General features: G+C 36.1%; 1 protein-coding gene across 1 annotated transcript in view; it reads right to left on the minus strand.

Moving 5' to 3' along the window:
- Positions 1–13,187: 13,187 nt before the first annotated feature.
- LOC102477912 (geranylgeranyl pyrophosphate synthase-like) overlaps positions 13,188–16,690 on the minus strand; it is a 4,638-nt gene continuing 1,135 nt past the window's right edge. Inside the window, 2 exon segments of the mRNA XM_014584985.1 lie at positions 13,188–13,363; positions 13,366–13,930. Of these exon segments, the coding sequence (XP_014440471.1) occupies positions 13,188–13,363; positions 13,366–13,930 (741 nt within the window).

A 16,690-nucleotide genomic window follows, 5' to 3' on the forward strand; every position in this document is an offset into this window, starting at 1 on the left:
ACCAAAAAAAGCAAAGGCCTCCAAAAAGAAAACAAAAAAAAACTAAAAAAAAAAAAAAAAAAAAAGAAATAAAAAATGACACAGAAAAGTGGAAGGACATGCTATATACCTGGATTGGAAGAACTAATATATTAAAAATGACAGTTCTACTCAAATTAATCTACATATATAGCACAACCCTCATCAAATTACCAGAGACATTCTTCACAGATTTAGAAAAGACAACCATAGAATTTGTCTGGAATCATAAAAGACCCATATTGCCAAAGCAATCCTGAGCCAGAGTGGAGTAAGAGGCATCTCACTCCTTGTCCCCAAAATATGTTACAAAGGTGTGCTCATCAAAACTACATGGTATTGGCACAAAAACAGATATGTGGACCAATGGAACTATAAAACTGAGGAAACTAGGGATTTTGGGTAGGCAAAGACTTCTTAAATAGACCCAAAGCACAAGCAATAATCCCAAAAATAGTCAAGGGGTTTAACATCAGATTAAGAAGTTTCTACACAGCAAAAGACACAGTAATTAGTATGAATGAACAACTCTTGGAATTAGAGAATACTTTCGTAAACTAAGTGTCAGATAAGGGACTGATAACTAGAATACGCAGGGAAAGCAAGCAGCTTAGCAAAATAAAAAAATTGACTTGATTAAAAGATGGGCAAATGATCTGAACAGACAATTCTCTAAGGAAGCCATATGAATAGTCAAAAGGCATATAAAAAATGCTCAACATCTTTCTTCATGAGGGAGTTGCAGATCAAAACCACAATGAGATATCACCTAACCCCAGTCAGAATGCCCAAAATTAAACAAACAAACAAAAAACAGAAACGATATGTACTGGCAAGACTGTGATGAAAAGGGAATTCCCCTAAGCTGTTGGTAGGAATGTTAATTAGAACAGCCACTGTGGAGATCAATATGAAGGAACCTCAAAGATCTGCAAATAGAAGTACCATAGGACCCAACAATTCCTCTCCAAGGTATCTACCCAAAGGATAGGAGAATCCTCAGTAGGAAAAGTACTTGCACATCTGTTTATTGCAGCATTATTCACAATTGCTTAGACAGGGAACCAACTCAAATGTTCATGAACAGATGAATGGATTGAAAAATGGTGACACATATACACTATGGAATACAATTAGCCAAAAAAAAAAAAAAAAAAAAAAAAAACACCCGCGCAAGACCCTGGCATTTGATAGAAAGTGGATGAATGCGGACGAGGGAAAAAAAAAAAAAAAGAACATGGTGTGTGTGTTGGTTATGTCATCTATTCTATCACTGTATGCTCAGGGGAGGAAGTAAAGTTCCTTCCACCTAGTGATACTCCATATGTAAAAGATAAATAATTGGACCAACTTAAATGACAAGCTGTGAAAGAGATACATTGTATGTTTCCACTTAATATATACCACACTCTAGAATATAGTTTCTAAACTTTTTTATGTGCTGATTAGTTGATAAAAATGGTGTGACCAGAGGCTCACAAGAATCTATGTCTGCATTTCCTCTAGGAATGATGAGTCCTTATTTTTAATTAAGTGAAACCAAAAGATTAGCGATTATACAAGCATGAAAAATTGTTTTGGATATTGGAGACACTATGGGAAGAAGGTGGGAGATGGGGGAGAGTGAGAAGAAAGGAATCAAGGAGAAAAATAGAGAGGGGCATTTAAGGGACACCAAAATGGAGGATTGTCTGTCGATAATAACGTGTACGATATATCTTCAACTGGACTGGTGTGAAGTATATTTGTGTTGAGCAAATTAATTTTATAAGCTGCAGTGTTGTATGGTGATTAAATGCATGAAATAAATTAAAATAATAAAAATAAAAGGTAAAAATGGTATAAATTTACTCAGTTGAGAAAAATTTGTGAGCTATTAGTTCTTGTGGTTACCTTATAAGAATGTTATTAGTTTCTTTTTATTTTACATAGGTTTTACTATTTCGTGTTAGCTTTTAAAATTTTTATTTGCTATAGGGAATACGTGCTATCAAGAGAGAGAAAGAACAGGAGACAGAGTGAGGTCAACAGAAATCGTTCCTCTCCCCAGAGGGGATGGCCAACCCATAATCTCTTCTCTTCTGCAGATTTAGGGCACACATGCACATGTGCCTGAAACATATTTTTCCACTAAATAGCAAATTTCCATAAAGCAACCACAAGAACTTAATTAAAAATAAGGACCCATTATTCCTACTGAAAATGCAGAAATAGATTTTTGTGAGCCTCTGGGCACACCCTTTTTATCAACCGATCAGTACATAATTTATTAATGTGTGTTTCTATCAGAACACACCTTATTTAATACATGGTGTTGCCCTATTAACACCAAATTCACAACTAGCACTATAAGTCATGCCCAAACAAGGGTTATTTAAGCTAAATAACATTAAGGAAAGGAAAATTAAGTATTAAGAAACCTTCATAGTGCAATCCATAGTGGCTATACTAACTTACATTACCAAAACAGTGTAAAACAGTTCCTCTTTCGCCAAAACCTCTCCAGGTGTTGTTATGTTTTTGTTTTTGTTTTGATAATAGCCATTCTGCCTGGGGTGAAGTCATATGTCATTGTGATTTTGATTTGCATTTCCCTAATGATTTATAATATTAGTCATTTTATTCATATACATGTTCACCATTTGCATGTCTTTTTTGATAAATGTCTCTTGGTCTTTTGTACATTTTTTAATCAAATTATTTGTTTTTTTGTTTGTTTTTGCTATTGAGTTGTTTGGATTTCATATATATATATATATATACTGGATATTCGCTTCCTGTCAAAAACACTGTCTGAAAATATTTTCTTCCATTCTTTATGTTGTATCTTTACTCTCTTGATTGTTTACTTAGCTTTGCAAAAGTTTAACTTTGGTGTAATCCCATTTGTCTATTTCTGCTTCTGTTGGGGGTCTTTTTAGGTCTTATCCAAAAAATCTTTTCCTCGTCCAATGTTATATAGCATTTTCCTTATGGTTTCTTCTAGCAGTTTCATAGTTTTTGGTCTTAAATTGAAATGTATTGTTTTGTTTTTGCCATAAGTGCATACACTTGCCTGAGAGAGATAAAGAGTAATGCTGAGAGAGAACGTGAGAAATAACTCTCAGGGAGTATGGCCACACCACAGTCCCTTATCCTCCATTCTCCTTCTGGGATTTTGGACATGCATGAACGTGCACCTGGCGTGATTTTCAAGCCATAGGTCTGAGACTTGAACAGCAGCCATCCGTGTGGTAGCCACACACCTTAACCACCACACCACCTATTAGTCCCTGAAATCTTTCATTCATTTTGGCTTTTTGTATATGGTGAGAGATAGGGATTTGTTTATTCTTTCGTTCTTTTGATTTTATCATGTACCAATGGAAGAACGTCCAAGTTACACTGTCATATTAGTACAGTCACCGAACATTAAGTATAAATTATTTCGACTATATAAAGGAATATTTAATCTTCACATACATCATTATCCAGGAATATGCAATTTTTGAAGACATAGTAAAAGTTTGAAGTTTACATAATTAACTCCTAATGGGAATTATTCTTTAAAGATAGTGATTGAGGGACCAGCAGTTATCATAATGGGCTATGTCGTTGAACTCCCACGTAGTCGACCGTGGTTCACGTCCCAGACCCGGTGGCTTAAAACTCACGCCAGGCACTTGTGTGTGCGTGCCCAGGATCCTGAGAGGAGAATGGAGGAGAAGGAATTGTGGCGTGGCCATTCCCCCAGGGGTGATTTCTCGCCTTCTGTCTCTCTGTCTGTCTGGCAGCACACATGCCCGAGAGCAAAAACCTCTCCAAAAAAAAAAAAAAAGATAGTGATTGAGAGTCAAGAGGAACATATTTACTCTTTACTTTATGTGGCTTTGTTTGAATACTTTGCATCATAGTGAAATATCTACACGGCCAAAATAAACAATGGCAAAGGACATAAGACAACTCAGGAGTGTAAATGTCAAAAATCTAAACCTATAACCTGGCGCAAAACCCAGACATCAGATTTTCCACCCAGGAATGGTTTCATCATGTCAATGAAGTTCCTTTTAGAAATTCTAAAATGAATAATGTCTATTTTTTCTATGTTTAAAATTACTCTTTCCAATAAATAAAGTATATTCTCTGTCACATTAGGAAGGTCTTAGCTTCATTTCCATTATTTAACATTGTTAAGATTAAAGAAAATTATTGTAGAGAATATACTAATAGAATAGCATAGTACATATTATATTTATCATAAGCAAAAAGCTTTCATGAAGTTGTATGTGAATAATTTCTAGAATAGAATATTTTCATAGCTATCACCTTCACAGATTTTGGATTAAGGAATGCATCTTTACAACACTCCTACTGCCTGACAAGGCTCAAGAAGATGAACAGGAAATAGAAGAAAGTCAAGAATAAAGTCATGGCGCCTGAATAAGCCAGAGCCTGGACTCAAGATTAGGATGATAGGGAACGATTTTCTAGTTAGACATAAGAAAATCAGATTTCTCATGACTAGACATGGAATTGAGAGTTTACATAAGGTTATGTATTAAAAAGAGAATAGAGGAGTGAGAGATTCTGTGTTATCTTATTTACATGAATACTACGATTCAAAATTGTGACACTTGCTTTCAGTGAACATGAAACTGCAAATTGTCATAACATTTAAGTACAATTTACTACTATTATTTAAATAAAAAGCATCTATTTTTCTTTCAAATTTGAGATCCTGGGACACTAATAAAGTCCACTTCCTCCACAATTTTTAACCCCTAGGGTCTTGAAATGTATTGCACTGATTATAAGACCTTACCTGTCTTTCTCCAGAAGATTTGAAGTAAGAAATATGCCGATACAGATATTCCTAAAATACCAAAACTAATTTTATTCAGATCTTGCATTCTTGAAGTTATCTGAAAAGGAAATCACACAAATACATGCATTTAGATCCACTTTGTACTACAATTCATTTCGATTCCAGAAAAGTCCACTCAGGCCCCTCTCCTTCTTACTTGACAACTACCATAATTATTTATTTGTGGTACCAGTGAAAATCAAACAACAAGCACATCTTTTAAGTAGAGGTTAAGCTCAAGACACACTGTTGGTACAATGGTGGACACACTGAAATAGAAGACATACATTCTGTGCTCAAAAAGATGAGTCAAATAAATGAGATAGTTAGATCTTTTGAGATTCCCTTTTATGCTCTAAGGGTTAGAAAAGTCACAGCATGATGGTCAATGAAAGCATGTTGTATTTAACCACGGAGGGCTGACAAAAAAAAAAGGAACATGGTGTGTGTGTTGGTTATGTCATCTATTCTATCACTGTATGCTCAGGGGAGGAAGTAAAGTTCCTTCCACCTAGTGGTACTCCATATGTAAAAGATAAATAATTGAACCAACTTAAATGACACATAATGCATATGAAGTACCTCATACATAAAAGATAAACCAAAGAAAGATAACATTTTTTAGAGTTTTGCCAAAGTACACTAGTGCTTGCCAGAGAGAGTCAAAGAGAGAGGGAAAGGGAAAAATCACCCCTCACCATTGGAGGATAGTCATGCCTCAATCCCTTCTCCCCATTCTCCTCTTGGAGTTTTGAGCATGCACACACACACACACACACACACACACACACACTAGTATGTTTTCAAACTGCTGGGTCCAGGACTGGAACTATGAAGTTGGCAATGTGGAATCTAGCTGCTTTAGCCACCACACCACCTGCTGACATATGTTGTTATTATTTTTATCCTAATAATGGCTACAAGTGCAATTTAATTTTCTCAGCTGTGTCATAATAGTAAAACATTTATGCATCTCGTGATTTATGATGCACTGATATACTCATGATTGCATTTACTGCCCCCTCCATCTGGAACCTCAGGATTCTTTCAAGGTTGCACCCTGAATTTGGACTTCTGCTCAAGTGTCATTTTCTAAGGGAAGCCTTTCCTGAACATGCTAAAATATCCAGGCCCATATCAAATGGTGCAGGCTGTGATGCAGCATCACACCATGCTGTGGCCACATGGGAGGCCTAGGTTCAGATCCTGAGTTGATCTGAAAATTCCAGTCATGCCTCAGTGCATCTGTGACCTTGACTGAGTGCAGGGCTGAAAGAAGACTGCAGTGTGGCAAGACTCTGCCAAGAGTACCTGTCTCTCTATAAATAAATAAATAAATAAACAAACAAACAAACAAACAAACATTTTTAAAAAGTGGCCACCATTTATTTCTGTCCCATTAGTCTGTTTTATTTTCTTCATAGTACTTAACCTGGTATTTAAAATAATTATTCAGTTTTGTCTTGTTTTGACCTTCCCACCTGTAAAAACTAAGGTCCTAGACAGAAATCTTGTCCATCTTGCTCACTGCAATATACAGAAGACCTACCACAGTGCCTGGTACATCAAAAACATTTCTAAATGTGCATTATATTAATTAAAGTGCTTACTTATTAAAGAAATTAAAAATGAAAGAACTTAGGGTTCTTCCTTAAAGAAAAGAAGAAATTCCAATACCTTGAATGTTGAAGTATATTAAATAAGCTATGATAGTCAAATAAACACGTTATAATCCAAGGTAGTACCTAGTGGTTGAAAGATTAAAAGTTAAAAATATATATCTGTATTTCTTCATCATTTTTAAATAAAGGGTATTTTGATTCTAAGTGACTTATTAGACCCAGTCAAAATAAGCTATTCCTTTAAAAAAATTTAAATTTTATGCTGATTCTGTGGACCTGTGCCATGGAGCAGGGAGCAGCAGCAGTGACTGAGACCAACTGAGGCAGGAGGATCACCTCAGACCTCTTGCTGCCTTCTGCCCACCCAGGAGTATTTTCTAATTTCATAGTTTACTGAACTGCGACTGCTGCACGACTCCTACTCTGTCCTCCAATTGAATCTCTACAGCTCAGCCCCAGGTGCAAATGGTCCCAAGAGACTGGGAAAGGAACCAACACCTAAAGCTGGCTAGATACATTCTTCTCTAATTGGAAAAACAAGTCTGAGAAGAGGAGCTCTTCTTCCCCTCTGACACTACAGAATCTACACTAGAAAAGTAGAAAGAAGTGTATACTTTATCAGATAACTAGAAACCAATGCAGAGGCAAAAGAATATGAGAAAATATCTCTCCCTCAAGGGGATGGAACAATTTTTTTTCAACAGAATTCACAGGAATCTCAGAAATAGTGTTCATAATATTCATGATAACAGAGATAAGGAAATCTTTCTAGGATTTGAAGGAGGAGATAGACACAATAAAAAGAATCAATGAGAACTTCTAGAGATGAAGATAGTAATACCAGAAATCAAGACCTTCCTCTAAAGCATTAAAAACAAACTGGACGACACAGAAGAGAAACTCTCTGATCTGGAATACAAAACCTCTAATTTATGTAAAAGTGCCAAAAGAAAAAAGAAGTTAAGACAACATACAGGAAATACTAGACACTCTTAAATGCCCAAATATCCAAAGAATAAGTATTTCAGAAGATGAAGAATCATATAAGGGTATAGAAGATGTATTCCATAAATACTTGCAGAAAACTTTCCAAATCTAGAGAAGCATTCACACATCTAGACTTAAGAAATACACAGGACCTAAAATAAAATCAACATAAGAAGATATCTATGGAACAGAGCCAGATTGGTAACAGTCTCAGATAAAGACAGGATTCTAACAATGGCATGAGAGAAACAAGTCACTTACAAAGATTATAGAACCAGCAGTTAGTGTAATGGCTATGTCACTGGACTCCCATGTAGTCGACCACGATTCGAGTCCTGGACTCAGTGGCTTAAACTCATGCTGAGTGGGCCCAAGATCCCGAGAGGAGAGTGGAGGACAAGGGGTTGTTGTGTGACTATCCCCCCCCACCCAGAGGGGTGACTTCTCGCTTTCTGTCTCTCTATCTCTCTCTGTCTTTCTGGAGAGCGAACACACCCTATAGCAAAAGCATCTAAAAAAAATTGTCATATTAGGCTAACATCACATCTTTCAACTGAAACAATGCAGGCAAGAAAAGAATGGGAAGACATATTCAAAATACTAAAAGAAAAACAATTTCAACAAAGAATACTATACCTGCAAGATTATCCTTCAAATGTGAAGAACAAACAAGTTCATTCTCAGACAAACAAAAACAGAAAGAATTCACCAATACTAAACCAGCTCTTCAAGAAGTACTGAAGGAGTATCCTTTCCCATCAGGAAAACCAAAGAGGGACAAACAGAAATTAGAAGAAAAATCAATAAAATGACAAAAGTCAACTGAAAGTGTATCAAAGATCTAAGCCTAAAACCTCAAACTGTAAAACTACTGGTGGAAAACACTGGGGAAACTTTGGGAAACATTGGGGTAGACAAAGACTTCCTAAATAATACTGCCGAAGTGCAGGCAGTAATCCCAAAAATAAACAATTGGGATTGCCTCTGATTAAGAAGTTTCTGTACAGCAAAAGATACAGTAAGTATTGTTAATCAATAAGATTAGAGAAGATTTTTGTAAACTATGCCTCAGATAAGGGACTGATAAGCAGAATACACAGGGAACTCAAGCAGATTATCAGAAAAAAAAATTATCAACCCAATTATAAGACAGAAAAGTTAGCTGAAAATACAACTAAGACATACAAACAGCCAAAAGGCACATGAAAAAAATTATCATAATCCCTTATCATAAGGGAGAGATGCAATTCAAAACCACAATGAGATACCACCTAAACCCAGTCAGAATGACCAACATTTAAAAAAAAAAAAGATAAGTGCTATTGGGAATGTGCTTATAGGGGAATTCTCCTACACTGTTGGTGGGAATGTAAATTGGTCCAGCCACTGTGGAGAACAATATGGATATTCCTCAAAGATCTACAACTAGAGCTACCATATGATCCAACAATTCCACTCCTGGATATCTACCTAAAGGACAGGAGAATGCTTAGTCAGAAAAGTGCTTGCACATCCATGCTTATTGTGGCATTATTCACAGTTGCTTAGACATGGAACCAACTCAAATGTCCATGAACAGAAACATGGTTCGAAAAGTACAGCACATATGTATGCCACAAAAGTATGACACAGAAATGGATTATTATCTGTTGATGATAATGTGTACAGTATCCTCAACTGAACTGATGTGAACTGTATTCATGTTGGAAAATTCACTTTATAAGCCAAGTGATGTATAGTGATTGAATGTATAAAAGAAATTAAAAGAAAAGAAAATATTTTAAAAATATATTTTTAAAAGTGGCTAATAAAATGGAAGGGACAAGCCTGCAAATATCAATAAAAAAATTGAATGTTAATGGATTAAATTCTCCAATAAAAAGACACGGACTGGATGAATGAATTTCAAAAAAACAAAAACCTCTATTTGCTGCCATCAAGAAATGCACCTCATTGATAAAAACATACATAGACTAAAAGTGAAGGGCTGGAAACAGATAATCCATGCAAATGGAAATCAAAAAAAGGTTGGAGTCATGATACTAATATCAGACAAAATAGACTTTAAAACAAAAATTGAAAGAAGAGACAAAAAAGACATTACATATTGGGTCATTTAAAAAGTCATGACGCCTTTTTGCATAGAAATGCAAAAGGAGAGAAAGACTGAAACGCAGTAATCATTGGAAATCTCAATACCCCCAGAACCTCCTTTGGACAGATGATCTAGACAAATACTAATAATAATAATAATAAGCAAAGAGACACAGGATCTAAATGACACCATAAATGAAATGAACTTTACAGACATCTATAGAATTTTCCACCCAAATATACATTTTTCTCACCACGGCATGGAATTTTTTAGAAGATTTACCACATGATAAGGCAAAAAAAACAAGCCTTTACACATTCAAAAGCACAGAAACTATATTCAGCGTCTTTTCCAACTGTAATGAAATTAATTTCAAGAAAATAACTTCAAATATACACAAACATATGGAAAAGAAATAATCTGGGGATGACTACTGAATTTGAGCTGTGAACAATTCCTTTCAGGGACTAAGATCGAAGATTTTCTGCTGAGACTTGACCCTCCAGGCCCCATTCTAGAGTGAGAGGCAAAACAGAGGTCTTCTGAGATGCCTACCAAATTTGAGCTGTGAACAATTCCTCTTAGGGAATGAGACTGAAAATTTTTGGCTGAGCCGTCAACCTTCAGACCCCATTCTAGCGTAGTTGTGCACCCTTTGTATCCTTCTCTCTGTCTCTTATTTAATTTTTTTAAGGTATTTTCTTGACTCTCAGGCCTGCCTTTATCTTGCTAATTCTTGCCTTTTCATTCTATTCAGGAGAATCAAAAATGCAGATCTTCTGTGATGCCTATTATATTTGAGCTGTGAACAATACCTTTTGCATGGTATGCTCACATGCCACAAGATTTTCATTTTTTGCTTTTTGAAAATAATAATAAAATTTTTTATTGTTCTTTCTTTTCTTTTTTTTTTCCTTTCTCTGTTTTCTTTTCTTCTTTTTTTTACCTTCATCACTTTGCTGCTCAGCCTCCATGCACTGAGTATCTAGACAAGTATAAGTGAACTGTAGACAAAAATTTGAATACTATTAGGGTCAGAATATTCCTCATTTCCCAAAGAATCTGCCACACAAAGGAAGGAAGATTGGAGATCACCTCCTCCTGCATACTGCTGAATGCTCAGATAAACTTCAAGAAATTAGGAAGAAACGTATAACCAGAAATCATTGCAGGGGCACAAGAAATACGAGAAACCAAAAAATACCTCTCCATCAAGGGAAAAGAATGACTCCTCTTCTGGGAACAGCAGTTAGTGTAATGGCTATGTCGCTAAACTCCCATGTAGTCAACCGCGGTTCGAATCCCGGACTCGGTGGCTTAAAACTCATGCTGGGCACATGTGCGTGTGTGCCCAAGATGCTGAGAGGAGAATGGAGGAGAAGGGATTGCAGCATGGCCATCCCCCCTGGGTGGGGGGTGGTCTCTTGCTTTCTGTCTCTCTGTCTCTCTGTCTGTTTGGCAAGCGCATGTGCCCTATAGCAAAAACCTCTCCAAAAAAAAAAAAAAAAATGAAACAAGAATGACTCCTCTTCATCCACAGACAGTACAGTGAAACTCACAACAATGTCTAATAAAGAATTTAGAATATTCATAGTGACAAATCTAGCAGAGATGCAAGAGAAGAGAGACAATGAACTCCAGAAGATGCAGGACAAAAGAGCCAATCAATTCCAGGAGGTAAGAAAGTTCTCACTCAATCTGAAAGAGGAAATACACACCATAAAAAAGAATCAAATGGAATTGTTAGACTACAATACAGGAAATCAAAACCGCCCTTGAAAGTATTAAAACCAGACTAGATCATACAGAAGCTAGAATCTTAGATGTAGAAGACAGAATCACTGGACTAGAAAATCCACCATGATGATTCAGAAAGTAGCCCCCCCCCACAAAAGAGAATAATATACAAGAAATACTAGATACCATTAAACGTCCAAACATCCAGATAATTGGTATCCCAGAAGGTGGAGAGTCTAATAAGGGCATTGATAATCTATTCCATACAATCGTGGAAGAAAACTTTCCAAACCTTGAGAGGCATTCCAGGATCCCAACCCAAGAAATACAAAGGACTCCAAATAGAATCAACCCAAGAAGATCTTCTCCAAGACACATGTTGCCAGATTTGAGCAAAACCACAGATAAAGATAAGATACTAAGATCGACAAGAGAGAAACATCAAGTTACCTGCAAATGATATCCCCTCAGGCTAACAGTGGACCTCTCTTCAGAAACAATGTGAGAGCGGGAAAATGTATAAATAAATAAATAAATAAAAACTATGTGAGCAAGGAAAGAATGGGAAAATATATTCAAGTGAAAAACAATTTCAAACAAGAATATTATCCTTCATATGGAAAGAAAAGACAAGAACATTCTCAGATAAAAGGAACATGAAAGAATTTATCAACACCAGACCAGCTCTCCAAGAAATTCTGAAGGGAGTGCTATATCAGGAAAACTAAATACAGACACACAGAAATAAGAGTTCAAAAACAACTAAGAAAATGGCCAACTTAATGGGATGGACAAGTCCAGAGTTGAATGTTATCTTCCTATTCAGACAGTTCAGACCACAACAGAAGATAAAGTACTTGAGACATGATTTTTTGTTTTTTTGGAGAGGTTTTTGCTATAGGGCACCTGCGCTCACCAGACAGACAGAGAGAGACATAGAGACAGAAAGCGAGAAATCACCCCCCAGGGGGGATGACCACGCCGCAATCCCTTCTCCTCCATTCTCCTCTCGGGATCTTGGGCACGTACGCACACGCGCCCAGCGTGAGTTTAAGCCGCCGGGTCCGGGACTCGAACCACAGTAGACTGCATGGGAGTCCAACGACTGACATAGCCATTGTGCTAACTGCTGATTCCCTAAAAGTTTTACTTTTTAACTAACTTTTTATTATCAGAATCAGAAAGAATGCAAACTTAAAAATATCAGCTCTTTAAGGATTTTTGTCTTTTCTTGAGTTGTCAATAGGTTGATGTACCTACTATTTGAAGGGAATCCTAACCTGTTTCCTGGCTTTAAGTCTTAATATTTTAAAATTTTGATTTATTAAAACTAGAACAGCTTTTATTGAACTTAAAAATATATTTTTAAAACTACCTATTTAATGACAACAGTAAGCCATATAGCATCAGCTAGGTGCTACTGTATAGTATATTCATTCTACTCACAGAGTTCCATGCCTAAAGTCAGACATGTGTTCATAGATATGTATAAATCAGTTGAACTTACTATTTTTTTTTTCTGGAAGGTGAAGTCTTTATTGACAGAATCAACCGAAAATACTATTTTTTTTTTCTGGAAGCTGAAGTCTTTATTGACAGAATCAACCGAAAATTCGTGGTAGCAGAGTGGGTCATGATGTTCTGCCACAATTTCTGACAATCAGATTTGACCTGTATGAACATGGCTCCTCCTAATTCCTTCATCTTTGTCTGACAAAGATTATTTGTACAGAGAGGTTTGTACACTGAAACTACTTCACTCATATCATCCTTCTTTACTCAGCTTTTGGAGACAAATAGCTTGGTTCAAACTTTTAAAAAGGTGATAGGCTAAAATACAGAAAAATAGTTAACTGAAAGGTTATGAGGCCCAATCAAGAATGGCTTAACATTCATTTTCCTCTTTGAACATCTTAGTTAAGTGCTTCATGAGAGCTACTAGCTCAGGGTTCCCACCACCTGCATCGATTTGTTTATAGGCTTTAGATTCAAGTTCTTCAAGAGTATTCCGGGTGTACTGAAAAGAACCTACATCCTCAAGATATTGTACACAGTATTTTTAATATCTATGTTTTCTATTCTCTGACGCAAGATATTCTGTACCTGGGTGCTCTCAGGCTTTGACCAAATAGCATGAATAGTTGGAAATGAAAATTTTCCCTCTGTTAGATCTTCACAAAACCTTTTGTTTTCACTATATTCTTTGGAGTGTAAATTGGCATAATCATCCCTAATTTGGAAAAAGAGCCCAAGCGTATTTAGTAGTGGCTTTAAGTCTTCTTTGTAATCAGAGAACAACTGCATAAGGCCTACCACTAACCCAAACAGCCCCCCTGTCTTCTGCAGCACCATGGCTTTATAATCTTCCTCAGTGGGACAGGTGTAATTATCCTGCCAGTAAATATCCAGGCCCTGTCCCTGATGAAGTTCCAAAAGCTGATGGGTAAAAAGCTTCACTGCATCTGGGTGGTCAAGGGATAAGACTTTTTCCAAACCAAGGAAATAGACATAATTGGCGCAATTGATGACAGAGGGAATTCCATAGATGCTGTGTGCCACTGGGAAGCCATGACGAAGTTCTGAGTTGTCTTCAATATCATCAATGAGTAAACTGGCATTATGCAATCCCTACTTCACTACAGAACCCTCTGCCCTCCTCCGCAGCCAGCAATGCTGCATAACATGGTGCAAGAAAATCTGAACTTGCTATTGAAAGCAGTTAGATTAATTAAGATATTTTGGGAATCAATAAAATGAGGGGGAAGGGGTAGAAAGCAACTGTAGATACCAGAGACAGAGTGGAAGGAGGGTGGGAAATGGCAGAGGGTGAGAAACAGGGGGGAAATTTTATATATATATATGTATATATGGGGGGAAAGTTATATATCTCTGAAGAAAGAAATGCAAAATTATTTGTTGACAATAACATGTATGATTAAGCGACTATACAGTGTATTCTGGATGGGAAATCACATTTTGTATACTGTGATGATGCACAGTGAATGAATGTAAAATAAATACATCTATAATATAAACTAATAATAATCTACTCCTGAATGACCACAGAACCACCAAAGAAATTAAGACTGAAATCAAAAGATGCATTGAAAACAATGAGTATATGAGTTTGCAAAATATATGGAACACAGCAAAAGCTGTCATAAGAGGGAAGTTCACAGCAATTACTGTGCATAAGTAAAAGATGGAAAGGTGGCAAGTAGACAACCTAGTGACACACCTCAGGGAACTAGAAAACAACCAAAAAAAAAATGCCAGGAGAAAATAAATACTAAAGATTAGAGCAGAAATAAAAGAAATAGAGAATAAATTAACTATACAGAAAATAAATGAAACCAAAAGCTGGTTCTTTGAGAAGATAAAACTGACACACTGTTACCTAGACTAATTAAGAAGAAGAAAGAAGGGAACCAGATAAATCAAATTTACAATGAAACAGGTAATAGTATGACAGATATAACAGAAGTAAAAAAAGTCATTAGAAAATACTGAGCAACTATACACCAATGAACAAGAAAATCTGAATGAGATGCACAATTTTCTGGACACATATAACCCACCAAGATTGATTCAGGAAGACATAAAAAGCCTGAACAGACCATTAATAAACAATGAAATTGAATCTATTAGAAATAACTTCCCAACAAAGAAAAGCCCAGGTCCTCATGGCTTCACTTCTGAATTCTACAAAATTCTTAAAGAAGAGCTGACCCCCATTCTACTCAAACCATTTCTAAAGACCTAAAAGAAAGAAACCCTCCCAAATTCATTTTATGAAGCTGCCAACACCCTCAGCCCCAAACAGACAAGGATATCACAAAAAAGGAAAGCTACAGACCAATATCTCTGATGGATACAGATCCAAAAACTGTTAGCACGATACTAACAAATCCTATCCAATGACACATTAAAAAGATTATACACCACAACCAGGTAGGCTTTATTCCAGAGAGGTAAGGATGGTTCAACATATGCAAAACCGTAAGTGTAATACACCATATTAACAGAAAGAAAGATAAAAGGCATGTGATCCCATCAATTGATGCAGAAAAAGCATTTTATAAAATACAGAATCTCTTCATGAGTAAGACCCTCAGTCAAATCAGTACAGAAGGGACATTTCTCAACACAATAAGAGCCATATATGAGAAGTCCATAGTTCATGTTATACTGAATGGGGATTTTCTCCTAAAAACTGGAATAAGACAAGGCTGTCCCTTTCTTCACTCCTTTTCAGTATAGTACTGGAAGTCCTAGCCAATGCAGAGAAGAGAATAAAATAAAAGATATTAAAATGGGGAAAGAAGTGAAATTATCTCTATTTACAGTTGACATTATTATATACATAGAAGATCCAAAAGAATCTTAAATTATAATTATGTTCTGATTGCTTCTATTTTACAAGAAAAACACCACTGGGGAGTCTATTGCAGCTAATCACCAGTCCAGATATATCTTATCTAAACAGATTCTAACTTGCCAAAGCTTTTTTTATTATGAATTAATTTTGGAGGATTCGGTCATCTATCACTAAGTGACTTAATCAAACACAGTTCCTGAGTTACAAACTATCAAAATAGTAAAACCAGGCAAATGGATTATTCAAGAGAGAGAGCAAATTAGAAAAAATAAACAAACAAAACATACTTGATATTGGACAGAAGGAAAAAAAAAAAAACAGAAAAATGCAGTCATGTGCAGTTCAGACAGATGACCTGAATCCTTCAGAAGCACAGAAACTCCGGTAAGTGGTAAGATCGAAAGTATTAAATTGTTGAGAAAGTGAAAACTAATGCAAGTCTTTGACAATAGACAAACTAGGCATAATTTAATTATATCTTATTCTTCTTTTCCTGAGTCATTTCAAGTAGCTCTTCCTTGAAACTGAAAGTAGACCCATATGTAACTAATTACGGAAAAGAAGGTATCTGAGAATCACCTGCATGTTAAAAGACAATCGTGTCACCTTACAGCTAATGACTATTTCATTTACTCATTCCCCATGTAATCAAGGACACTAGTATTCTCTATTTCCATATGATAATTTTTTTCTCCTCTTATTTAATCCAATCTAAATACAACCCACCCACTATGCACAGTTTTGATGGAGAATCCAGTAAATTTCAGAGTCCCTAAATGGTAAATTGAGAATAAATCTTATACATGAGTAGCTCATGAATTTCTTGTTGGCAATAAGACCATAATAGGGAAGTAGAGCAAAGCTGAGCCAGCACGTGGTGAGGTCTGGTGCGTTAAAGACCTTGGCCCTGGGTGTGTTTCGTGTTTCTCAACAAGATATATTTTAAATCCTGCTATTCTGAAAAAGAAAGTTCATTTAGACAAGAGACTCTAAACTGCCATGTATTAGAC

The sequence above is a fragment of the Tupaia chinensis genome, unplaced genomic scaffold (assembly GCF_000334495.1).
Source record: "Tupaia chinensis unplaced genomic scaffold, TupChi_1.0 Scaffold148367_1, whole genome shotgun sequence".
Taxonomy (NCBI): Eukaryota; Metazoa; Chordata; class Mammalia; order Scandentia; family Tupaiidae; genus Tupaia; species Tupaia belangeri.